The sequence below is a fragment of the Neofelis nebulosa genome, chromosome 14 (genome assembly GCF_028018385.1).
Source record: "Neofelis nebulosa isolate mNeoNeb1 chromosome 14, mNeoNeb1.pri, whole genome shotgun sequence".
Taxonomy (NCBI): Eukaryota; Metazoa; Chordata; class Mammalia; order Carnivora; family Felidae; genus Neofelis; species Neofelis nebulosa.
In genome coordinates this window covers 33,485,088-33,511,471 of record NC_080795.1, presented here as the reverse complement: position 1 = coordinate 33,511,471, position 26,384 = coordinate 33,485,088, and the positions used below count along the sequence as shown (strand labels likewise).

The window sequence follows — 26,384 nt, the reverse complement described above, 5'->3', positions numbered from 1 at the left end:
TAGCCACGAGTGAAATAAATGTTTTCATTGCAGTATTTGGAGAGATCATCTGTTATGTACCAAGCACATAATAATTCACCTATATATAGAATTCAGTTGTTAATAAGTTTCTGATTCAGTATATAACTGAAAACCAATATGTAAAAATATGCACAAATTAAACTCTTCATTTTATATGTAGAAGAGGTCCACTCAGCAATTGACCTGGGGTAGGTTTACTTTTAATTTACAAACACAAGTCTAGTTAAGATTGGCTCTAGGGGTTCTATACCCAAATCAATAAACAGTGAGTTAGAGGAGAAGCCTCATTCCAGAAAACTAAGAAAAATTGATGCCACAGTTAACAGAGTAACACACACAAAATTTAAAAAGTATTTTTGAGCACCTCCTATACACCAGACATTACCTCATATAATAATCACAATCCTGAGTATTATCCTCTTTTGATAGCCAGGATCAGAGAGATGAGAAGTGCGGGGCCTTGAAATAAATCAGACTCCAAAGCTTGTGATCTTTCTGCTACATAAAACTCAGCGTGTTTCTTTAGTAAAGCAGGTGAGGGGTGTAAATGAGTTTAGAGACTTTTCTAACTCAAGTAACATAGGAGTTTTATTCCATGCAGTGTAGAACTTGAGGTTCATGTTAAATTTGGCTTTCCAGAATAACTCATCAGCCAAAAATCCATTGCATAGTCCAGGCACACAAGCTAAATCCAGAACTGCCATAGGAGTAGAAGATTTTTATTTCATATATTTACTTTTCTTCTTATCTGTAAGGGTATAATTTACCTTTCTAAGATTGAAATTACTCTTTTACTTGTGGGTACCACTTGAATTCCATTTTTTAAAAGATAAAATGGACTTTTGTTTTATTCCCAAGGAGTATATATTGATTCAGCATGTACACCTTTCTCCGCCTTGCTGCTTTTAGTGTAAACAGTTCTTCTTTCCCTTGCAGGATTCATTCTCATATGAGAATGAGATTCCTTCATTCTTCATCACTCATGAAGATTACATGAGTGTTCAGAAAGCACTTAAAACAGCACTTGGCAAATAGTAAAAGACCTTCCAGGTTTTTCCTTTTATGAAAACTCCTACAGTTATGAGTAGCCAATTATGATAGCTTATTATTAATGAATTAATATGTTATAAAAGTATACATTTGCTCTGCACACCTGGGTGGCTCAGTTAAGTGTCCAGCTCTTGGTTTCGGCTTAGGTCATGATCTCACGGTCTGTGGGTTCGAGCCCTACATTGGGCTCTGGGTTGACAGCACAGATTCTTTCGCCCCTCCCCTTGCTCATGCGCTCTCTCTCTCTCTCAAAACAAAGAAATAAACCTTTAAAAAAGTACACATTTGCTTTTCCATTATTACATATTGCCCAGTAGGAAATAAAATAGCCCCAAATTAAAGTCCAAATTTTATTAGAGAATATATCTAAAATACAATATTTATTAAGTTATGATATATTATTTGAATGGAAATATACTCTGTATCACAACTATAATTATACCAATTTTACAGACAATACTTCATTTATATCTCTGTAATTCAAAAGTCACTAAATTACAACATAATTCATATTTAACATTGCTACAAATATATAAGAATTTAAAATTTTCTCTTTAATATAACATCTTGGAATCATGAACATTTATTTTACCTGATTCACATTATACAGAATCATGACTATTTTACCTGATTTACATTACATAGCTCAATTTATCTCATGATAGGGATTTGCACTCATTCTATTTTCCTATGCTTTAAAACTAGCATTTTTGTGAACAATTGTCAATGCTCATCACCCTCTGTTCTATGAACAAAGTCAAGGTATTTTTTCCCCTATTCCTTGAACTATATTCTCCAGTACAGAAAGGCTACTACCATAAGCAAAGCACCCGTCACAGCAATTCTGTCAAGGATGACACCTGGTCAGGTTCTTCACATTTTACTAATAAGCACATAAGGTGAGAAATGAAAGGTCTAGAAAACCAGATGCAAAGCAGCCAAGGTCCAATTCAACAAGGTAGATTTGTGCTTAGCTAAAGGGAAACCCAGAGGTCCGTTCTTTGGTCCTGGGCTCCGGGATCATCTTATTTGAAGGAAGTAATTTTTCTGTTGTTCAGCGGCTGAGCTGGGCGCCAGTTGTCAACCATCAGTTCTTCTGGTTCGCCCTCCTTATTGAAATTAAGCTTACGGAATTTCAGCATCTAAAAGGCAAAATAAAATATTAAAAAACTAAAAGTCCAAGTTTCACAATACTATTCATTTATGTGCTTGTGTTACACCCTGAAATGCATTTTCCAATATTAAACTTCACTTTGATTTTCAATAAATGTATAATCACATAAACATATGTGTATACTTTTATTTTACTTTAAATGTTTTATTTATTTTTGAGAGAGTGCAAGTGGGGGAGGGGCACAGAAAGGGGGACAGAGGATCTGAAGCGGGCTCTGTGCAGAGAGCAGCGAGCCTGATGTGGGCTTGAACTCACGAACCATGAGATCACCACCTGAGCCCAAGTTGGATGCTCAAGTGACTGACCCACTCAGGTGCCCCTATATGCGTACGCTTATAGATAACAAATCAATTTCTAGAAAATGCACAAAAGATTGTTGGTGTCATTTGTAAGGAAATTTTCAGTGAGCTTGTTTTTCCCTCTTTTAATTTTAAAATCAAATATCAGGGGCGCCTGGGTGGCTCAGTCGGTTAAGCGGCTGACTTCAGCTCAGGTCATGATCTCACGGTCCGTGAGTTCGAGCCCCGCGTCGGGCTCTGTGCTGACAGCTCAGAGCCTGGAGCCTGTTTCAGATTCTGTGTCTCCCTCTCTCTCTGACCCTCCCCTGCTCATGCTCTGTCTCTCTCTGTCTCAAAAATAAATAAACGTTAAAAAAAAAAATTAAAAAAAAAATCAAATATCAAAAGCCTATAAAACACTTCTGAGATGTAAAATACTAACAGAAATTTTAGATCCCAATTAGAGTTCTGTTTTCTGCTCCAGGGAAGGTGACCTAAAGTGACCCAGGATCTGCAAACCCCAGGGGATAAGTGAGGGCTTGTATCTCTGCTTAAATGTATAGAAACACATAAATGAATTTTCCCAATCTGGGAAATCCTTGACATTGACTGATCTTTATTCCCTTTTAACCTTGTTTTAGCTCCCTGACCCAACGGTGTGAAACAGGCAGCCCTCAACCAGCCTCCTACTTCTTTGAGGCTATTTGTGCAAAGGGTACTTCCCTTTCCTTAAGCAAGTCTTGATCTAAATGAAGAAGGATTGTTTGGGCAGTAATAAAACAGCCCACAAATCAACAGCCTTTAACCTGATCTCTTTGGTCCAGTAATTATCCCTCAGCTACTGTAACATCAGTTAAATTACCCAGGATCCAAGTCCTTGTGGATCCTACTGAGGAATGTCCATTTTCTACATTTCAGCTGTGTGGGAATAGAGACAGACAGACAGTGGGTACTATTGGCGACTTAGAAGCTGCATTAATAACTTGAATTGCATAAACTATATTGTATGGGAGAAGTAAGAGTCTGTGTTAAAGGTTGTTAAAGCAACCTGGAGTGAGTTTTTGATACTTTTTTCTGCAAAGCATGGCTTTTACTTTTGCAAGATTTCGGAAAGGTATTCGGATACAAATAAAACTGCAGCAAGCTCTTAACGTGAGTGAGCAGTCAGCGGGGAGTTACCACTGATAATCTGTGTAACCTGGAGTATGAAATCTCATTGTCCTGGGCCTCAGTTTCCTCACAGTTTCCATAAAAGCATTTAAGTGACAGATACCCTTCTCATTTAATCCCCAGGATTATCCAACTTCACAGAGTAAACACTGCCTAAAGTTATGGCTAATAACAGCAAATATTTCTCAAAAGCTGTTTATCAGCTACACACTGCTATAGACACTAGTTCCACAGCTAGAAGCATCAAGAGCAGGATTAAGCCCGTAAACCCTGGGTCTGTCCAAATCCAAAAGCCAAGCTCCTCTGTCTGGATGAAATACTCTCCCTCACTTTAGGAAACTGACCTGCTCACTGCTAACGCTGATGGGCTCCTTGAGCACGATCCAGGTCACACATTCCAGAAGAGGAGGAGTGGTCAAGGAGCCTGGGTAGGTCCAGTAGTCCAAGCTTTCCGGAAGGAGGACACGAGGGTCAAAGTTAGCGAAGTCAGCACTCTTACCCTGGAATTAGGCAAACACACAGGTTATGTGTCGTGATCAGAATGGGAGGAAAGCAGGAAACAAATACTCCCTTCTGGTTGCCAGAAAACTTTTTTTTAATGTGATTTTTGAGAGAGAGAGAGAGACAGAGACAGAGAGAGAGAGAGAATGAGTAAGGGAGGGGCAGAGAGGGAGACACAGAATCTGAAGCAGGCTCCAGGCTCTGAGCTGTCAGCACGCAGCCTGATGCGGGGCTCAAACTCATAAACCATGAGATTAAGACCTGAGTTCAAGTTGGACGCTTAACCAGCTGAGCCACCCAGGCGCCCCTCCCCCCCCCTTTTAAGAGAGGTCCCATATTCACCAGAAAACAAAATAAAAAGAAATTAACAGATGACATTTGACTTGGAAATACAGACGAGCAGATATGAGCAAGGGAACCTGACGATACTATTTTCACATGTCCATTCTCATCTTGTCCTCCATAATTATCCCTTATAATTTCCTTCAAGTTATTAACTGATCACATCCAGTATTTAAAGTGAAATTGCTGCCACTTAAATAATGCAAATTTGAGGCTGCAGTCACCAAAATAGAGTATCCTTAACGAGGAGGTAATTGCCTTGCTATCATACCTGATGGCTGGATCAGAACTGAATAACTGCTTTCTTTTCTGGACACTACACTTTTAAAGCAACAGATGCAAACACCAATGAGTTACAAGCAGAGCGACAAAGTTGTTATGAAGAGAGAAAACTGTCCTAAGAGAATAAAACGAACAAAAGATAACTAGCCTCCGGGTAGGCAAAACCCTATTAGAGAAAATAGGTTCAAAAGAAAGGAAGATCGGGGCTCCTGGGCAGCTCAGTTGAGCAACCGGCTCTTGATTTCAGCTCAGGTCATGATCCCAGGATTGTGGGATGGAGCTCAGTGTTGGGCTCTGAGCTGAGTGTGGAGCCTGCTTAAGATTCTCTCTCAAAAAAAAAAAAAAAAAAAGAGGATCAGGTTTTTCATTTTGTGAGGTATAATTAATACATATTAGCTTCAGGTGCACAACATAATGATTTGATATTTGCATATATTGCAAAATGATCAACACAATAAGTCTAGTTAACATTCCATTACTATGCCTGGTTACTAATTTTTTTCTCTTATGATGAGAACTTTGAAGATCTACTCTCTTAGCAACTTTCAAATATGCAATGCAGTAGTAGTAACAACAGTTGCTATGCTGTACATTTTATCCCCAAAACTTATTTATTTTATTACTGGAAGTTTGTACCTTTTGACCCCCTTCAACTACTTCCCCCAACCTCTGATAACCCCCAATCTGTTTTGTGTCTATGCACCCATTGGTTTTTAGTTTGTTTATTTGTTTATTTTTCAGATTCTGCATATAAGTGAGATCATATGATATTTGTCTTTCACTATCTGACTCATTTCACTTAACTTAATGCCCTCAAGGTCCATCCATACTGTCGTAAATAGCAAGATTTCCTTCTTTTTTATGACTGGAAATATTCCACTGTGTACATATAACTACATTTCTTTATCCATTCATCCATTGTTGGACACTGGGCTATTTCTGTATCTTGGCTATTATAAATAATGCTGGAGTTAATGTGAAGGTACATATCTTTTCCAATTAGTGTTTTTGAATCAGGTTTATTCTCCATCATTCAAAGGGGTCAGATAGGAGTAACAAGTGAGCATTTCAGAAGATAAACATGACTTCAGTGAGGATGAGCTTTCTGAAGCCAGGCCTGCCACTGGGGATTGTATTTAGCAGATGTTCAATGACCTAAACATGCCTATGCTGTAGAATTTAAACTTGGGATGGATTAGTCTTCATGCTCAGCATTGTATCTCCTATGTCAACCAAGTGACTGAAATGGAGCAAGCACTTAACAAATACCTGCTGTGTGAATGAGTCAATAATTTGACCAGATGATCTTTCAGTTTCCTTTCAGTCATGAGATTCTCTGACTCTTATATATGAATGTTCAAATGATGGGGAAACAAGACTAAATAAAGGCAAGATTAAAATTATACTAGAATTAGGATCAACTTTTGGATAAAGAAAAGTTACATGAATATATAAGCAACATTTTACCTTCATTAACCGTTCATCCAAACACCACATGTCAAACTGAGACTATTCAATTTGATCAAAAGAATTTCCTAAAACCAGTGGGATATAAAACATAGGTACTCTATCGAGGTGGCAGAAAATGCAACTGTACCTTTGTTTTAATGGAATCCAGTGCATCAAGGACTTTTTGTAGGCCCGGCTTGGCATCACCAATCTATAGGAAAACATAATGTACAAGGCACCGTAATCTGGTTGGTACTACATCAGTTTTGATTTGGGCAGCTCTACCATAAAAGGTTTCCAAACGATGAACCAAAGTCTACCACTGGTACATGCCACCCATCCATCTTACTTTGATCACATTGGCACCATGAACTTCCCTACTGTCACTGACAACTTCTTTCTGCTTCCCCCCACCCCCACCGCCCAGTCCCCTGAATGTACTCTCTCAAATGTCACTAGTGACCTCCAACTGACCTCTAACTGCCAAAGCAAGGAACGCTGTTCAACCTTAATCTTGCAGGATTTTATACTATTGACTTCTCTCCTGTTTGAAATTCTCTCCTCCTTTGGTTTTCCCTCTGCCCTCCAGCCTCAGCAATCTCCCTTGAATTCTGTATTCCTTTTTAGTCATTTAATACCATCTTTCCCACTGCCTTAAACGTCTTACCTTCTGCAGTTTCTCAGGACTGCGTGATTAGCAGCTTTATCATCTCCCTCTTGGTGCTTTCCTTGGATGATTTCATATTCACTTGTAGCTTCTACCTTGACATATGATGTCAGGCCCCATGAATCTCCAGCCCAGACTTTTCTCAACTTGCTTTACAGCTGTCTAGAGGGCAGCTCAAACTGTATGCCCCACTGTTGCCTGAAATTCTCCAATATTGAGTCACTGCCCTTGAGCCCTCTAAAACTTGATCTAAATTTAGCTTTACCTGTCATGAAACACTACTATCTAGTTAATGGTGAATTTTAAAATAAAAACCAGTAGTCATCTGAAGTATACCTCTTTCTCATTTTACATTTCGCATGTATACATCCTTCACATTTACATCTAAATAGCACCTAATTAATACCTCTTGGATTGTTTGTTTTGTTTTGTTTTGATTTTTGCCCTCCATCTCTAGAGCCACTAGCAGATATGAAGGGGGACATAAGCCTGAAAATATTTTGGAGCCGAAGGCATTCCTTAGGCTCTTTGTAGAATGTCCTGTTTATTATGAATGTTCTGTCTGGTTAACCTTTCTCGAAAACAGGGAAAAAAAGAATTGGGCCATCAACTAACCTTTAAAAAAATACCCAAAACAGCCAGTCCATCAGGTTGCTGCACAGCTTTTCCAAAATCCCCATATTTGGTGTTCCAATGAACCAAGTGAAGCTAAAGCAGTCGGAGACAAAACCATAATGAATGATATACATCATTAATCCTCCAAATTTTATCCAGAGACAAAACCACAATAAATGATATACATCATAAAACCTGCCTATTGTACCCAGTGATCTTTTCTTTACAACTAAAAGGTTACTAAAGAAAGGGAAAATGTGGGTAATTTAAAATATAAGCTTTTCTTTCATTTTCATCCTAATTATCCACTATTTGACATAACAGCAAGTGACTTCATCACCTCTCAAAGAGTTACATATTTTTGAGGAAAGACACAAATGCTATTTTTAGATTTATGTTAAAACAGGATCCTCCAATTTGAATTCATTTAAGTTTTTGCAAACGATGTCCTTGAGTGTAGCAGAGAATGTTTTGCAGCATTAATTGTAATATCACAAATAAAAGTTATAAGAAGCAGATGTGAAGGTCCTTTGTAAAAAGAAAAAAAAGTGGTTCGCTTAGTTTGAGTCGAATTTACAAAACTATGTTTTTGAAATTAATGCTGAAAATCAATTTACATTTTTCCCTGGAAGGCAAAAAAGCATATCTTACCTCTGCAGCATATTTCTTTTTATCCACAGTATGCTCAGATCCTTGACCATCAGACGAACCCCAGTGAAAGTGAAACTGAATCAATCTGTATGTGCCAGTGAGGGGTCCTCCTTTCAGCACTAAAATGTAAAAAATATGTATATGTATGATATATGTATATTATACATGTGCCTATGTGTATATGAGTATGAGTGTATGAATGTATATACATACACACAACATACACAAAATCACATGTATATACACACGTATATGTACATATGCACATGAAACACACACTACTAAATATTATAATGTAATTCAATCCTGTTGCATAATTCTAAATTTATGCCTGTAGCAACATTTTCACTTTGTGAAAATTAAATCCAGACTCAAGTTTAGTCTACAGTCTAACAAAACCTTAGTCTGAACAAAATCATTTCAACTGGCTTTTCTCCTCACTTGTGTTGGCTTGAAGGATCGGTACTTTTCCCATCTGTCTTCTGAGCACAGTGATAACTTCTCTTCTGGGTTTGTTTGGACTCACAGGTTCTGGTTCAGAGAGAGGAAGTTTTAAGTGGAATTATTAAGTCCTCTGTGAATGACTGGGGAGGTGCCCTTGTATCTGCTTGTCGATGCAGGTCTGTGGCACACTCCAGAAAACATGGGGAGTTCTCTTCTCCACAGCCCCATGACTGACCTACCATCTACTTTGCTAACCCCAGATGCCAGAATTTGTGAAACAATAAGCATTCCATTGATCTTAGTATAAAACCCAATTTTCCTTACCCTGGCTTCCCAAATTCTTTAGAATTTGGATTTTCACTGCCACTAACTAGCTTTATCCCATTAAAATGTTTCATCGAACCTTTCTGATCTTAATTTCCTCATCTGTAAAGTGGATCCATTCAATTGTTTATCACTTCACTAACAATTTATTGATCACCTAACAGAGCACATAGTACTCTGTTGCCTCCAAAAACTTAAAATTCTAACTTTAATAACTGTCTTATGATTCTATTATTCTGGTATTAATATAACTTTGTTAGAGTAAAGCACGAGACAGAAGAATATGACTGGATGTCATCTCCAATACAGTCTATCTGTAGATACGGAGTTGTGTATTAGAGAGAATTAAAATAGTAGGAAATCAGTTTCCCCCAGCCTCTCCATAAAACCTTGTTAACTTGTATATATTCATGAAACTTACCAATATATTTAAAAGCTTTTAAAATTAGATTAGTTCTCCAACTTCAAATTTTATTTCTCTAGAACTAGGATTAAAACATCTGTTGCTATAAGTGCATTTTATTAGCTTTGGATTATAATTCTATACAATAATGAGCCCAAACTTACTCTGGCTTTGCAAAAAAAAACAAAAACAAAAACAAAAAAAAACAAAGCAACAAAGTTTGTAGAGTCAAGTTTGTTTAATTTCACCTAACTATGCATAGATGGTAGCAACAGCCATCCATCTATCCAAAGTAAAAAACAGAGCTGGCTGGAAGATATTTAGGCCCTTCTTAGCTCCTGATACAACCTCTGGTCCCCAGCACTGCCTTACAATAGGCCAAGGGGCGGGGGAGGGGGAAGAACCAATTATGTAAGCGATGTTACATCACAGACCTGCTAAGAAACATCAATTTGGGTACAGTCTGATAAAATCACATCTCTTGAAATTTAATGAATTATTGTTAAAGTTTTTTTTTATCTGATAATTCTGTAAGGAAATAATTAGCCTTATCCGCACCCCTCCACAAGGCTTTTTCAAAATGAAAAAATTCCCATTTTTCATAATAATATATTCTTAAAACAAAATATTTGTTCATGAAATAAACTGGTACTGAAATAATTCCTTTATAATAACTTTTTAAAGCTACCAACTGGCTGATCATAAAAAGCAAATGCCCTCTGTAACATCACTAGTTCTACCAAGTAGCAAAATAAATTAAATAAAACCATATTAAGCATCAAGATAACTTATCTTTCTAAATGTATCTCTTTTCCCTTGTGAACAATATCAGAATCTTCAATTTTAAAAATAATAAAACTTATTGCTGTTTCATATTCTTATTCACTCCCTTGCGGATCTTAACATTCCATCTTAATTTACTTATTTCAGAGAAGATTTAGAATTAGTCAAGAATGTATATGAGCTTTTATTAAACAAGCTTTGCTAATACTACAGAAAGAAAGAAAAAGAAGAAAGAAAGAAAGAAAGAAAGAAAGAAAGAAAGAAAGAAAGAAAGAAAGAAAGAAAGAAAAAAAGAAAGAAAAAAAGAAAGAAGAAAGAAAGAAAAAGATTCTTGGTTCAATGATTAAACATACTCAGTGCTAATCTATTATTACCAGACACCTGTTTTAGCTCCTGTTAAAATAAAACTATGTTGCCATGTAGATTAGAAGCCCTTGTACCTAGGAGAGGTTATTAAATTCTTAAAATTTAGTTGCTACAAAAAGAAACATTTCTGGTCTACTTCGGGAGTTGGTTATTTCAACAAATCCTTAGCGGGGAATTTAGTTAATGAAGTCGTCCCCAAAACATCGTTACAGCAAACTCTAATAAAGGTAGCATACATCTTATGTGCAACATAAAAAATAGACATTTGGTTGAAAAATAGGGAGCTTGCACTTTTTCCAGATCTACTTATTTATTTACTTATTTTGATTGCTACATACCATTTTCTGAACTATCCAAGTTTAAAACGAAGTCTGTCTGTCTGATGCAAAAATAATTTTTAAAAGTAGCAGAAACTGCTGACTGCGTATATTTTTCCTCTTTAAAATCCAGCCATGTTAGTGAGGGTTCTGAAGAGCCCATGATTTATTGTATCACAGAAATGTATTCCACAAGGGACAGAGAGTCATAAATTTTCTACCACAATATCTTTTCAAAATTCCCAAAACTTAATTTAAATCCAAATCTCAACACCAAGGGCTCTAGCCAATTTTAATTTTCATGATCAGCCATCAGTTATACATACTACATATATAAAACACAAAATAAATACTAAATACATTCTAATCTGTCTTCCTATACATATTACTTAGAGAAATTACGTAAACTATGTTATTTGTGAAAATTAAGACATCCAGTCCAATAATATACAAGACTATACAAATCAAAAACTGAAAATTTAACATTTTTAATTTTTTTCTTCCTACTCCCTTTATTATTACTTAACATAAAATGTATCCAAGCAACAAACTAAACACCTTAACGAATATCAATAATCTCTCTTAAATCCAAAATACAAATAAACCATTTCTAATAATCTTTAGTTTAAAATGCAAATTTAAGGGATCTCTTATTAATGAAGTACATGACTAAGTCTACTAAAAATGCAGCATTTCCAGGAGATAAACAATCTTCATTAAATTATGCATTACTATTTTGCTTTTGGAGCAGTAGTCAATAATCCTGGAGTTTACAACTAAAATCAAGAAAATGAATGAAGAAAAAGTCCCCACACTTTATTTCTTTTAAAATAGTGAGATGTTTAGCTGTCACTTACACTAAAGTAAACAACAACTAAAAATCAAGGGAACAGAAGTTTTTAGTTTCCGGTACATGGAAATTATATGAGAGTAAAAACAAGACCTAGGATCTGTGGTTTAACTAAAATGGATGGAGGAAGGTATGGGGGGGTGGATTTTTAGGAGCATCAAGATAAGAATGTATTGATTTCAAAGACAAAGAAAGTAGACAAGATGATAGCCCCAAAGAATAGAAAACATGAGCTAGTAAACATGGAAGAGCATTTTATTTCTCTTTAAGACCTCTTAAATGCTGTAAAACAAATAGAAAATATTCAAGGCACCTTCCATATCTCTGGTCCTCAGATTTCTATGTGCATCAGGATCATCTGTTAAAATGCAGATGCCCAAGGCAGATGCTGACTTTAATGACCGATATTTTCAGAGGGAACAGTGAGATGATTCTGGTACAGATCAAAGTCTAAGAATAGATGCTCCACAGTTTTTGTCAGGCAACAGGGAAAAGGCTCTGGATTTTTTTTTTTTTAATTTTTCAACGTTTTTTATTTATTTTTGGGACAGAGAGAGACAGAGCATGAACAGGGGAGGGGCAGAGAGAGAGGGAGACACAGAATCAGAAACAGGCTCCAGGCTCCGAGCCATCAGCCCAGAGCCTGACGTGGGGCTCAAACTCACGGACCGCGAGATTGTGACCTGGCTGAAGTCGGACGCTTAACCGACTGCGCCACCCAGGCGCCCCAAGGCTCTGGATTTTAAAAGGGTAAAGCACCACTTCAGTTTTCCCTTCTACTGTATGAACTATGGAAAATGGAAGTTTTATTAGAACATATAATACAGCAATGGGGGGGTTGTACCTGGGTGGCTCAGTCAGTTAAGCATCTGACTCTTGATTTCGGCTCAGGTTCAAGTCCTGAGTAGAGCTCTGCACTGACAGCGTGGAGCCTGCTTCGGTTTCTCTCTCTCTCTCTTTCTCTCTCTGCCCCTCCCCTGTTCATTCTCTCTCTCTCTCTCTCTCTCTCAAAATAAATAAACTTAAAAATATATATATAGCAATAGGGTATTTTTTGAAAATTTGATGTTAGGTATGTGTGTGTGTTCATTTAATAAATGCTTTTTGAAGACCCCACTAAATATAATCCACTAAGAAATACCTGTTGGCAATAAAAAGATGAACCAAACAATTGGAAAAAAAATCAAAAGGACAGGATTTTTTAGTTTTGTGTATATGGAAATTATAGGAGAGTAAAAAAAAAAAACAAAGGAAACTCTTTTGACATGAATATAATTAAATACAGTATTTAGGGGTGCCTGGGTGGCTCAGTCGGTTAAGCGTCCGACTTCGGCTCAGGTCACGACCTCGAGGTCCGTGAGTTCCAGCCCCTGTCGGGCTCTGTGCTGACCGCTCAGAGCCTGGAGCCTGTTTCAGATTCTGTGTCTCCCTCTCTCTCTGACCCTCCCCCGTTCATGCTCTGACTCTCTGTCTCAAAAATAAATAAACGTTAAAAAAAATACAGTATTTAGAATGCTTTGGTCAGTTTTATAAATACTTAGGTTTCTCTTACACCATTAACAGTATGCACAACGAACCCTTTCCCTTGTTACTGCTCTGATTCCTTTTAATTTAAAATTGTTCACGGAAGGACAATATTAAAGCTTCAAAAGCAAGTCCTTGAAAATCAAGCAAGACTCATGTATGCAGTTCTATTGTCATAGAGACAGTGGTCTGCCTGAAATGAGCACAGATAAATTGTCCATTTCCTTCCTTTTTTCTTGAAATAATATAGACAGATAAAAATATATCAATTTCTAAAGAAGAGAAATTATATGACAGTTGTATATGGATTGGCTCAATAATTTCAGGCATTGGTTTTTCAATATTTGCATCTAACATTGCAAGAAAGCAGGAGAGTTTTAAACTCATTAATAAAAGTTAATGAGTTAGCAGAAGTTAATAATTTGACTAGTATTCTTTTCTCCCAGATAAAGCTAGTAATAAAAGAATGCAAGCAGGGAGAGTTATTTTTTAATAAGTTTTTTAAAAGACCAACAGGATTAGCAATTTTTCATTAATTAAAGGTGGTTTATTTTTAAAGTAATTTAGAAGATTGGTGAGAACTTTTAGTTAAAGCTTTTAACTCCACATTTTTATTTTATTAACTCCACACCTAAAAAGAATTCTCTCAGGGCACCTGGGTGGCTCAGTCGGTTGAGCAACTGACTTGGGCTCAGGTCATGATCTCACAGCTCGTGAGTTCGAACCCCATGTCGGGCTCTGTGCTGACGGCTCAGAGCCTGCTTTGGATTCGGTGTCTCCTTCTCTCTGCCCTTAACCCACTCGCATTCTGTCTCTGTCTCTCTCAAAAATAAATAAACATTAAAAAGAATTCTTTCAAGCTTAAACATACTAAACATAATAAACATAAACATAATAAACTCAACCAGTTCAGTTAGTGATACCCTAGTATCAGATAATATTTAGGATATTTGAAAACTTAAATCTATGGGAAGTTCTAGAAGGCTGAAATCTCACTGAGGTAGAAATAAATAAATAAATAAATAAATCAGTAAAAGGAACTGAAGCATTTAGATGTAGAAAACAAGAGGTAAAAGATATCTAAAAATGTTAATACCATGAAAATAACTCTCAACAAAAAGAGATGTTAAGTTGTTGATTCAAAATATTGAATGACCAAAATATATATATATATATATATATTGAATGACCAAAAAATAAAATAAAATATTGAGTGACCAAAATGAATAAATTCTTTTTAGGCTTCAGTGTATAGAAAAGCATATCAATTTTTTAAAACATGGTACATATACACTAAATATTAATTGTGGTTATCATTCAAAGATTCTTATTCAACTTTTATTTTTAAGTGATGGTCATTTAGTCTCACCCCAACAAATTAGAAGGGACTAGCAAGTTAAACTCCTTAGCATTCTGTTTTCTCATAATTATTTTAAGTGAATTTGACTAGAGTATCTCCATCATTTGTTCTAACTTGAGAGTCTAGGATTCTTTTTTTAAAAAATCTAAAGGGTGCTTCTCTGCATGGTATGATTGTTTGATTTATTCTGTTTTTCCTTAATGCCAACATTTTAATATATTCTACATCCTGGAAAAAAAATTGCTTCCTGGTTTAACCCAAACAACTGACAGTGTTGAAGAGGTATGGGCAAAGTTACAAAGGGATCATTCATACATAAAGGAGAGCAAGCCTTTCTAACATTAACTCTTCCTTGTTTTTATGGCACCTCCTTGCCCGTCAGAGCACATACTGTTCTCTCTCAAATCCCCTGGTCTTTCCTACTTCTCTTTGCCTGGAGTCTCCTCCAAGTTCAAGCCTCAGCATAAGTTTTATTTACCCTGGAAAGTATTTCCTGACTTGCACAGAACGACTCCTAAGTCTCTTTCACGTTTCCATAGTTCCTTGGACTATGTCCTTGTTGCACTGACCAAAATCGCTGTCAGCTGTCACTGCTGTTTCTGTGCCTTTATACTTCAGGTATCCCCAGCGTGAAATCTAGGGATACAGGAAGGAGACTAGACCTCTACCTGCCTTCATGCATTTAACTGGTGTTAGGAATGGGTTTTTGTTGTTGTTTTGTTTTGTTTGTTTGTTTTGTTTTCATAAGAACTAAGTGAATAATGCATGTGTCTCTAAAGGCATGGGTTTGAGACCCTATCAAAACCACTGTTCTCACAATCTAAACGTGGCTTTAATAATATATGTGTTACTCACCAGGAGAAGTAGTTTTAAACAGCTCTCTAATCAGTTACTGCTTATTTAGAAATCCCTCAGAACCTGTCATTTTCGTGCTAAAACATGTAACTATATAATAACATCACATATAAAATCAGTACATACTTTAATATGATAAATGGGATGTTGAGGAAAATATAAAAATAAAAATTTTAAATCCCATCAGGTGGTGGCAGGTAATCTTCCAGTTCATTAAAAACTTCCTTCAGTAATCTTACCACAGGTGATCGCTACAGCAATTGCCTAATAAAAGCAGTCGGACGGTGTGTCGACATGAAAACAGCAATGGTCACTTGTTGGAGAATCGTGACGTGCCAAGTGCTGGGCTAAGGTGCTTTCTATCTACCGTCCATCAATCTTTCCTTTGTGGTAGATACTACTGCTTCTCCAATTTTGCAGCTAAGAAAACTAAAAATTAGAGACGTTAAGTTGCTATTGTTCCCAGGGCCACCGAGCTAGTTAGTGGCAGAGCTGGGACTTGAATCCACGGCTACCTGACCCCTTTCTATGTTCACAGTTGCTAGACTCAATGTCGAAATCCACTTTCCAGTAATAATATATTACTGAAATAATTATTTCATGATCAAATTTGTAAGGAATTATCTCATCCGGTTCTATTTGTTAGACATTTGTTTCCCCGTCACTCCAAATAAGCACCCAATTTCTATGTGGCATCCAATGAGGTATATGACTGGTGGCCAGTAGGGTCACTGAAAACTGACTTCACTGGCAACATTGAAACATACAGTCCTGTGTCTCTTTTTTTAACAGTTGATAGCTAAAGACTAAAATAGCTCTGGGGCGCCTGTAGGTGGCTCTGTCGGTTGAGCTTCTGACTTCAGCTCAGGTCATGACCTCACAGTTCGTGAGTTTGAGCCCCGCGTCGGGCTCTGTGCTGACAGCTCAGAGCCTGGAGCCTGCTTCAGATTCTGCATCAACCTCTCTCTCTGCCCCTCCCCTGCTCACACTCTGTCTCTCTCTCAAAAATAAATAAAGATTAAAATAAATTTTTTAAACTAAAACAGCTCAAGTTTTTTTTTTTAAATAAATAAACACGGAGTTTTGTAGCATCCTTTGTATATGTACAATAACACCAAGACTATGGCCTAGTCATATTGTAATCAAAATATGCAGTATCCTTTACAGGAAGGAAAGAAATTTCCCTTATTTTTAGCTTAATCACTTGAGCATTATTTCTTTGAAGTGGAAGGCTTACTTGGGAAGGTAGAATCATTGAAGTGTCTTCAATGAACATCCTCTACTAAATCTAATAATCAAAGTCTAATTAGCCATTATATTATGCCAGAATATGTGTTTGCACGTGTGTGTGTGTGTGTGTGTGTGTGTGTGTGTGTGTGTACTGGGGGGAGGTGCACAAAAGGAACAAGTAAGTTGAAAACATTTCTCAGATGATCTCCACATTATCCTCCATCAAATTGTCTTCCAGAGTCACTATTTCAGAAATCCAAGCATCAAAAAATAATTTAAAGAAAGTAGGAGAGAATTTTTTTTTTCCAAACTGGACTGAATAATTGACTAGCTACTAAAAAAAAAATGGTCAACTGGACTATAATGGCTATAATTACACACACTATATTAGTACTCTCGGTCATTACTCCAAAAATTTGACAGCGTTACGGGATGTCTTCTTGGTTTTCCTGTTTTCTCTTTTGCCCCTGCGCTCTCCCTGCTCCCACACCACCATCGCACATCATGTGTCTGCAGCACCATTCATTCAACGACCTTCAGAGGAAAGCACTCAGGAAAATAGGGCACTGGCAATTAAATCAACCAATGGGCAAAGAAAGCTGCTACCATGTCTGAATGGGATTGTTCTCCTGTTTCTAAATAAGAAAAAAGAAGCATTCAAAGTGCATCCTGTAAACAGCTCTACTACAGATAAATTATGGTCATTGGTTTTGTCAGCAATGGGCCAGGTCCGCCCACCAAGTCTAAAACCTCTTCATTTGTGGAATGAATTTCTGGGTGGATACCAAGATACACTGCCACCTTTATCACATTTGCATTCATAAATACAATGCTTCCAAATTTCAGTACTTTATTTTTTTTAATTTTTATTCATTTCAGTATTTTAAATAGCGAGGCTTTCTCCACTCTTCTCACTGCTACCTTCAAGACAGCACTAAGATGTACTTTTTTACTGAATAGGCATCAATTCTGAAAAAAAATATTTTAGAAAAAATCTCCAAAGTTCAGTTTTTGCAAATCGCATTGTTGCTGATCTTTACTGCCAGGGGACCTTGCCTTTTGTGACTTTTCACAAGCAGATTACAGTTATACAATGCCCTACATAGAAACCAGGAATTTTATAGGGGAGCCACAGCCCCAGGCCACTTCAAAGTAATTAGCCTACTTCTCAGAGCCTGGGACCTAATGAAGATTAGCAGAGTGGCATCTTAGAGTACGGAGACAAACAGGAGTATTAAGCCACTGCTCCTGATTCCTCCCATTAAGCTGGGAAAATAGCTACTGGGTAAGAGACACAAGTTATTTTTTAAACACTGACCTGCTTTGTCCTGGGAGTCATCAAATTCCACGTTGAAAGAGTGACCGTTGTTGATGATCCTCCGAGAAACCGCTTGCTCGTAGGAAGGAAACAAAGACTTCAGGCCAGGATCGTGAATGGCTGCTTTGGTGTCGATGTCAATAGGGGACTGGCGCTCTCCTTTGGCAATGGGGAAGTCCTTATGCCAGTGCTCCGGTCCTAGCATTGAGGAGAGATGTGTGAATCCCCCAGTGTGGGGAAGGGCACAACCAGATCCCTAGAAAAGGGGCGAAGATTCTGGAACCAATCTGCTCCGTTCCAATTTTGGTGGCACCACTCGGCTGAATAACTTATTTTGTGCCTCAGTCTCCTCATCTGTATTATGGGGTAATGACATCTACGTCCTAGAGTTTGTGAGATTTGGAATCAATACATGGAAAGGTCATAGAACAAAGAGTGAGTGCCATATAAATATTAGCTATTTTTATGCTCATTTTATTGAATTCGGCAACTGAAATTGGGCAAACACTATCATCGGGGCTCGTGGTTAGCATTTAGGATATTCAAGCTCATTTAAGACATTCGGGCAGGTCGGGATTCCTCCCTAGTGTCCTCCTACTGAATGTAAAGGCAGGGTCATTGCTCAGGCCTGGCACCTCTCTTTTAATGGTCAGGATTCCCCCTACCTGGGAAGTCCTATCCCACCTCTAGATGCGAAAGGTGCGCCAGACACATTTTTCTCTTGCATCTGCTGGCTCTGGAGAGCCCAGGTCAGTGGCCATGATAAAACCGAGTTCCTGGTGACCCTCTCACCTTAGGAGAGGAGACATGATGAGAGAACCCAGAAATCACCGCAATGGATTCAAACCAGCCCACGAAAATGCCCCCAGGACAGTTCGTGTTGAGCGCCTTAGCCACAGGTGCTAAGAGCGAAGTGTGTGCAGGGAAGGGGGTCCCCTAATTTTTCTGCAATCAACGATTAACATTTCCCTCCCCCTTAAAAAACCTTCCTCGCTACCTCCTAGGGCCGGTTAGGATAGCCTCCGGTTCGGGACCCGGGGGCAACTGAACTCGAGTCCCGACGCTGAGGCTGTGCTCCCCCTCCCTCGGGCCCTGCGCGCCACCGCCGTACGCGGGGATTCCTCGACAGTGGCCTCGGGGCTGGGGCAACCGGGCATCCAGCGCCGGGAAGCAGAGGGCGGGGCGGGCACGGGGGGCACACCGTGCCTCGGGTGTTCCCACTGGCCGCGGTAAACAGCAGGTGCGGGCGCTGCGGGGCCGGGGCCAAGATCCGGGCCAAGATCGGGGCCCCAGGCGCCGCCGCCGCGCCGCCCTCCGCCGGCACTCACCGTTGTGCTTGCCGTATCCCCAGTGATGGGCCATGGTCGCGCCGCTGGTCTGGGCAGGGCAGGAGTTGGCGCGGGTCTAGCAGTGGCTGCTCGGGCGCCTGCACGGTGTGTCCGCGGGTCGCGCCGTCACCGGCTTTTATAGGCTCCCGCCAACTTCGTGTTCGGGGGCGGCCCGGGGGAGGGAGCCCCGGGTGGACCTGGACGAGGGGAGGAGGAGGTGACGGGTGGAGGTGATCTCCCCGTGCTCGGGGCGGACCAGGCGGGCGAGGCACCAGGGGCGGGGAGAACGCCCTCTCGGCGGGCTCTGCTGGCTCAGGACCTCCTTTCTTGCCTCCCGGCTCCCCTCGGCCCGCGGCCCGGGCCCCGGGTCCCCGGGCTGGCAACAAGGCTCCGAGCTCTCCGCGCGCGTGGCGGCGGCGGCGGCGGCGGCGGCGGCGGCGTCTCCCGGGCTCCCGGGTGGGACTACGCGCACCCCACCCCCTCCTGGGCGCGAAGTCTGGCGACCCCGCCGACTGCTCTGGACGCGGGCCCCTGGTGCCTTTCATCCCCAATCCCCATTGTGATCGTAGCCCTGGCCTCAGAGCGCTCCCGCCCCGCCCCATCGGCTGCCCCGCGCCGGGGACTTCAGCCCCGAGGGCTTACTCCCCGGTGTTCCCGGCTCTAGACTAGCAGGCCAGGTTAGGAGCTATGACCTTGGGGCAAATAGGGATACGATCCTTGAGGCGCTGGGAGCCAGCAGCTTCGGGTGCTGAGAGCCACGCGCCCCCTACTGGACGACCGTGGAATAAAGTAAGAAAGATGAGCGAGTCTCGTGCCCTTAGTCCACACTGAGGAGAGCCCAGGAGATTGCATTTCCTTGCAACCGGTCAGGGTATCATATGAAGTGCTCATCTCCTACCTACCTCCTCCTCTTTAAAAAATTAACTTTGGAAGAGAGACTTCCTAGCTGAGTACACATTAGTTTAAAACATTTTCCCCAAAAACTTCTAAAACAAATCACTTTTCTAAGAGAAATTAGGTAAAACAAAGTATTCCTTGCAAAGAGGCAATTTCCTTGGTTGAAAAAGGAAACTTGGCATCTGGGATACCTAAGAAATAATTTAAAAAAAAAAACTGAGAAGACTTTTTGAGGCAAGGCAGCATTATGACTTGGTGGGCCCCCTTCTTCATAAACATACATACACACATACATAGTTATGGCTGTATTGATATGAAGAGTAATATCTTAACATTATGTATTTCAACATTTTCTTCCACCTAAGTGTTCCTTTTTATTTCTCCTACTTGAAAAGAAAACATTTTTGTGGACATCTAAAAGTGTTGTGCACTTGAAGCACTTGTCCTTACTGTACTTAAAGATAAGGAACTGTTTTTAGGCGGGGACAAAATTAATTTCCTTCAGGAGACTTGGCCACAGAGATGGGAGGAGGATTTTCTGTCTTGTGGGTCTCTGTGATCTTTGAGAGATCATATTAAAGTTAAAACTGAAGATGGGGCGCCTGGGTGGCTCAGTCGGTTAAGTGTCCGACTTCGGCTCAGGTCATGATCTCGCAGTGTGTGGGTTCGGGCCCCGCGTCCGGCTCTGTGCTGACAGCTGGGAGCCCGGAGCCTGCTTCGAATTCTGTGTCTCCCTCTCTCTCTCTGCCCCTACCCTGCTCATACTCTGTCTCTCTCTGTCTCTCAAAAATAAATAAATGTTAAAAACTGAAGAAGCAGGAAGAGTTTTACACAATTTTATCAGCCCTGGCATCATATTACTTTTACAGATAAAGGAATAAATTATAACATAGGTATAAATTTTTGTAGTGTTGATCTCAAAATCTTTGTTTACTATAGGGGTGCCTGGGTGGCTCAGTCCGTTAAGCATCAGAATCTTGATTTCAGCTCATGTCATGATCTCACAGTTGCTAAGATTGAGCCCTGCCTTGGGCTGTGCACTGATAGCAAGGAGCCTGCTTGGGATTCTCCGTCTCCCTCTCTCTCTGAGTCTCTTTCTCTCAAGATAAATAAATGAACTTTTAAAAAGTCTTATTTACTATATATTTCAGTTAATTCCACACAAACCAATATGATTCATGTTTATGTTTATTTGTTCTTGTCCTAAGAATCTAGAAAAGTGTGTACCTCTGGTTTTGGGGAGGGAGGGGTCTTTTGGTTGCTGTCACGGAGAATTCTTGGGCAAAAGAGAATGAGTCCCCTGAGGTTGAGAACTATATCACATTATTCACCTCTGTATCCTACGTAGCTACCACGTTTTTGTAACCTGAGCCCTAGGACACTACCAACTACCCAAGAATTCTCTTTGAAATTATATGGTCACTAATTCAAATGGAGGTAACCTCAGTTTCCCTTTACAGAAATCAATCACCTAACACATAACGTTGTGCTGAAGTTAGACTTGCTTTTGAGTCTGGGCTAGTTCACCAGCCCTCTGCCCTTGGACAAATTGCTTCCTCTTGCAAAAGTTCCATTTTTTCATCTGTAAAGCTAGGATATTAATAATGCCTACCTCACAGAGTTGTGGGGAGATCATTCATATAAAGGATTTAGCATAGTGCCAAAAATTAGAGCTTAATAAATGTTAGTTATCATTATTACTATCACATGTTTTTGAGCTCCTATTACATGCTTAATGTTTTTAGGTACTATTTAGGCTGTAAAAGCTTTGGTCATCTATCCATTCATTCATTCATCAAATCTATCCAGTACTATTATGTGCCAAGAATCAGTAGAGGGGTACAGCCCCAGATCAACAGGATCCCTGACCCCCTGGAGCTTACATGGGGATGGATAGGGATAGTATACAATAAACAAATTTTAAAAAAAGTGAATTTCCAACAGTGGTAATGACTATGAAGAAAATAAAACAGGAATGAGGTAGAAAATTATAAGGGAAGGGTTGTTACTGTAGATGCAGTCAGTGCTCATGGAAAACCTGTTGAAGGAAGTGCCATTTCAGGAACCATTAAGGAAAGACCTAGGGAAATGTATTTCAGGAAGAGCCAACAGTAAGTGTAAAGACCCTGCTGAGGACATTTCTAGAACAGAAAACTTGTGCTTAGAGCACTGTGAATGAGGAACAGACAAGTAGGTGAAGTTAGAGGCACGCAGGGGCTGCAGCCTGCAAAACCTTGCAGAACATGTTCCAGGGAAGGACTTTATACTCATTGCATGGGGAAGTCACTAGGAAGTTGTAAGAAAGGGAATGATAAAAACTGCAGCAATATCATATTTCAGAAGGAAAAGGAGTTCAGAGCTTATGTGGTCCAATTCTTTATAGATGAGGAAATCGGCATTAGTTCCCAGAATGCTGCTTGCTGTCCCCCCACCTTCCTTGCCTTCGACCCTCTGACAATGACCTTTCACAAAAAGATCCACACTTACTAAAGTAAGCCACTTCACTTTAATCCAGGCTCTGGCTTTCCTTTTGGCCTCTGAGTTTCTTGACATTCTTCTGCGGTGGGATGGGAGGAAGTGTCACACAGTAGCCCGGGGCCCAGTTTTGTGAGTTGGGATTTGGCTTCCAGGATTTACCCTCTCCGTAATCTTGGATGATTTATGTCACCTCCCCAAGCCTCAGTTTCCACATCTGAAATGTAAAAAGAGTACCCTGGGCTGTTGAAATGGTAAATGGACTAACTCCATTGCGATTTAGTCATGCAAATTAGCATGCAAGTTAGTCATGCAAATTAGCATGATGCCTGGTTAGCCATTAGCTGCTGCATTAGGATTCTTGTTCTTGCAGCAGAGACATAGAATTGTGCTATGGGAATCGGCTTTGTAAGAAGACAGACCTGAGTTCAGATTCGGGCTGCAACACTCACTTCTTATATCACTGTTAGCAAGCTAAGTAATTCCTCTGAGTTTCACTTACTTTTTTGTAAATTTGTGGGGGAATCCTAGCTCTGGAGCTTTATGACGAGAACTGATGTCTGGAAGGTACCACTTATGGCTCTGGCACTTTTAAAAAATTGAATAAATAATATAATTATCATGATAGTACTTCCCTTTGTAAAGTAATAGATTGGCTTTTCTGTTTCTCTAGCTTACATGAAGAAAAAAATCACATTCATTTAGTGAACATTTTTGGAGTCCCTACTCATAAAAATAACACCGAAAACTGATTACACTTCAAGCATGGTTCTACTTTACATAGTCCTACTTTACAGCAAGGGACACTGAGGCATAGATGTAAGTCATTTTGCCCCAGGTATCCACCAGGAAGTGATGGATCCAGGTGTGAAACCAAGAAGTCTTACTGCAGAGTCTGAGCTCTTAGCCATCTGCTACGAGGCCTCACTGAGGACCTGCTAAGCTCCTTTTCCGAGTGTATAAAAGGCTCCTTCCTCGAGGTGTTGTAGTAAAAACTCATTAAGATAATGTCTGCAATACTACTCTGTAAAGCAAAGTTACATCAACATACTGGCCATTTCTAGGGTTTTCTACCAAACCCCCTCTCACCAATAAAGTCACAGGAAATGGCACTAACTCTACATCTAATAAACAGATACGTTCACTTCCCTAAGTAAATTGCTTCTCAGATTTAAAACGTTAGCTCCTTAATGTGTCTTTGATAAATAGTAGCCTTTGAACTTTTCTCTAAGTAATTAAAATTTTTAAGAGTAGTTGGGGATTTCAAACATTGCTACCAAGCTTCCATTTCAACCAGAAATAGAAGGGAAATATTAAGTGGGACAATTACACTAAAAAACACAAATTAAACATTTTAAATATTTTATGTTCTGTGATCACTACCACATGCAGCACCAAGAAATATTCAATTTAATAAGAATAAAAGTTTATCTCATCGCAAAGCATTAGTTCTCAGCTGAGGGCAATTTTGCCCCACAGAGGATATGGACAATGTCTGGAAACATTTGATTTTCATAACAAGGGGGTATGTGCTCCTGACATCCAGGAATCCTGCTAAACATCTCACAGTGCACAATACAGCCCCTTATAACAAAGAATTATTCAATGTAAAATGTTAATAGTACCAAGATCATGAAACTCTGCCTTAAGAGTATCTATAAGGTTATGCTTTTGTGGAAGGTCTCAAAAAGGGTTATACGTGTGTTTAGCAACACGTGAGCCCTAGCAGTGCTTTGCCCATAATGTGCCCTCACTGATTCTGTGTTGATTAGACAATTGCACCTTAAGGGTATTGTTTATTCTCTTAGCTTCAGCATATTTCCAATGATGGCTTTCCTACCAAAATCATGATAGCTTGATTTTGTTCATAGTAGCTTTGTCACATGGTTGAACTTCTCTTTTGCTTATAAATCACCATCTTGTATGGGGAAATTTTTACTTCCTTTTAGAAACAAGAACAACTGAACATTTTCCATTCAGGAGGAATTGTAGGCATCACAAGCAAGTTTTTCCTCCTGATCAAGGGCAAGAGTCAGGATTCCCCAGTGTCATAATTGGAGGCAAAGCATACTTCCCCTCCCCAAATTATCCTACCTCCACCCTCAGCTAATCCCCACTTGGTGAAACAGTGGATGAAACACGGACCCAGGTCAGTGTGGAACCATAGAACAGAACAAAGTTGACCAGCTGTGCAGAGACGGTATAGCCCGATCTTGTTAGCAGAAGGTTTCAAACCAGCTATCTATATAGTGCAATGCATACACCCTGGGGTGCACATGATAGGCTACTCCATGGCAGGAAGACAATGTGGGCACTAATATCTGTAGTTATTTTTTCACCTTCTAAAAATGTCTACTTTGTTATATTTTGTAATATGTATAATAGCACAATATGTGTATATAATTCACTTTAAAAAATCCTATGTTGGTGGTTCATGCTCTAAAACTGTACCCTAGTGACCTGAATCACTCAAAAGGAGTGTGAAGTCCATTGTTGGCCTAAAGGCCCAGGTGACCCATAGCCTTGTTTTGTGGGTGGACTGTGCTCTTGGCTCTGTTATCTGTTCCTTCTTTCGAATGGCACGGATATCATTATTGAACATGTATTTCGTGCCCAGGGTACTGGGTACCGTGGTCATGCCTGATAAGCCCTTCCCTTCCGTGGTCACAGCCATGTTTAGTACAATTTATTTTCAATAATGTTTAGACATTGCCTTTTTTCTTTTTTTTTTTAATTTTTTAATGTTTATTAATTTTATTTTATTTATTTATTTTTTGAGAGAGAGAGAGAGAGTTGGGGAGGGTCAGAGAGAGAGGGTCGCAGAATCTGAAGCAGGCTCCAGGCTCTGAGCTGTCAGCACAGAGCCTGACGCGGGGCTCGAACTTATGAACTGTGAGATCGTGACTGAGCTAAAGTCTGGTGCTTAACTGACTGAGCCACCCAGGCACTCCTAGACATTGCCCTTTTCTATTCTATTTTTTTTCTTCTCCTTGATGCTTCTAGGTAGTTCTTTGACTTACTTTTCTTTCTTCCTTACTGGACACACCTTTGAAAAGCATGAAATCCTTTCTTTTTTTTTTTTTTTTAATTTTTTTTTTCAACGTTTTTTTTTATTTATTTATTTTTGGGACAGAGCGAGACAGAGCATGAACGGGGGAGGGGCAGAGAGAGAGGGAGACACAGAATCGGAAACAGGCTCCAGGCTCCGAGCCATCAGCCCAGAGCCTGACGTGGGGCTCGAACTCATGGACCGCGAGATCGTGACCTGGCTGAAGTCGGACGCTTAACCGACTGCGCCACCCAGGCGCCCCGCATGAAATCCTTTCAAAAGGAGGGTTTCTTTAGACACTTGTATATACTTTTAAAATTATATATCAGATACTGAGTGTTTTTGGCCAGCTAAAAGCAGCATCCTCTTAACAAGTTGCAGACTTTGTTCTTCACTCCTTGTGGTAATTTCATAATTCCTCTGAAATTCCCTGCTCCTCTGAGGGCCTAATCAATCTTTCATACCAATGAAGCTGCTACGAACAAGAGGCTTAGTACACCTCACAATCTTGACAACGGGCCCCTTTGAAGAAAAACCAAATTGGAAGAAATGAGACCTTCTCTGGTGAAATATTATTTTAAAAATCCTTTAAATAAAAAAAAAATTATAATAGGCAGTCTCAGGGATTTACATATCAAGTTATGAATTGAGCCACAAAGTA

At 39.6% G+C, this 26,384-nt stretch overlaps 1 protein-coding gene across 1 annotated transcript; it reads right to left on the bottom strand.

Annotated features, from left to right (window-relative positions):
• Window positions 1-1,407: 1,407 nt before the first annotated feature.
• CA2 (carbonic anhydrase 2) lies at window positions 1,408-19,461 on the bottom strand. Its single transcript, XM_058698462.1, has 7 exons — window positions 19,303-19,461; window positions 17,975-18,172; window positions 8,201-8,319; window positions 7,550-7,642; window positions 6,416-6,478; window positions 4,038-4,193; window positions 1,408-2,213 (listed from the first exon to the last, which is right to left on the bottom strand). The coding sequence occupies exons 1-7, from the start codon at window positions 19,334-19,336 to the stop codon at window positions 2,097-2,099; spliced, it is 780 nt and encodes a 259-aa protein (XP_058554445.1). The 5' UTR covers window positions 19,337-19,461; the 3' UTR covers window positions 1,408-2,096.
• Between the last annotated feature and the right edge of the window lie 6,923 nt (window positions 19,462-26,384).

Excerpts from the sequence above, each read along its gene's own strand:
- CA2 (XM_058698462.1), bottom strand. The coding sequence starts at position 19,336 with ATGGCCCATCACTGGGGATACGGCAAGCACAACG. Across the intron at positions 8,320-17,974 it reads TGACTCCCAGGACAAAGCAG|TGCTGAAAGGAGGACCCCTC; the intron begins GTCAGTGTTTAA and ends TTTACATTTTAG. Across the intron at positions 2,214-4,037 it reads TCAGCGTTAGCAGTGAGCAG|ATGCTGAAATTCCGTAAGCT; the intron begins GTCAGTTTCCTA and ends TTTGCCTTTTAG.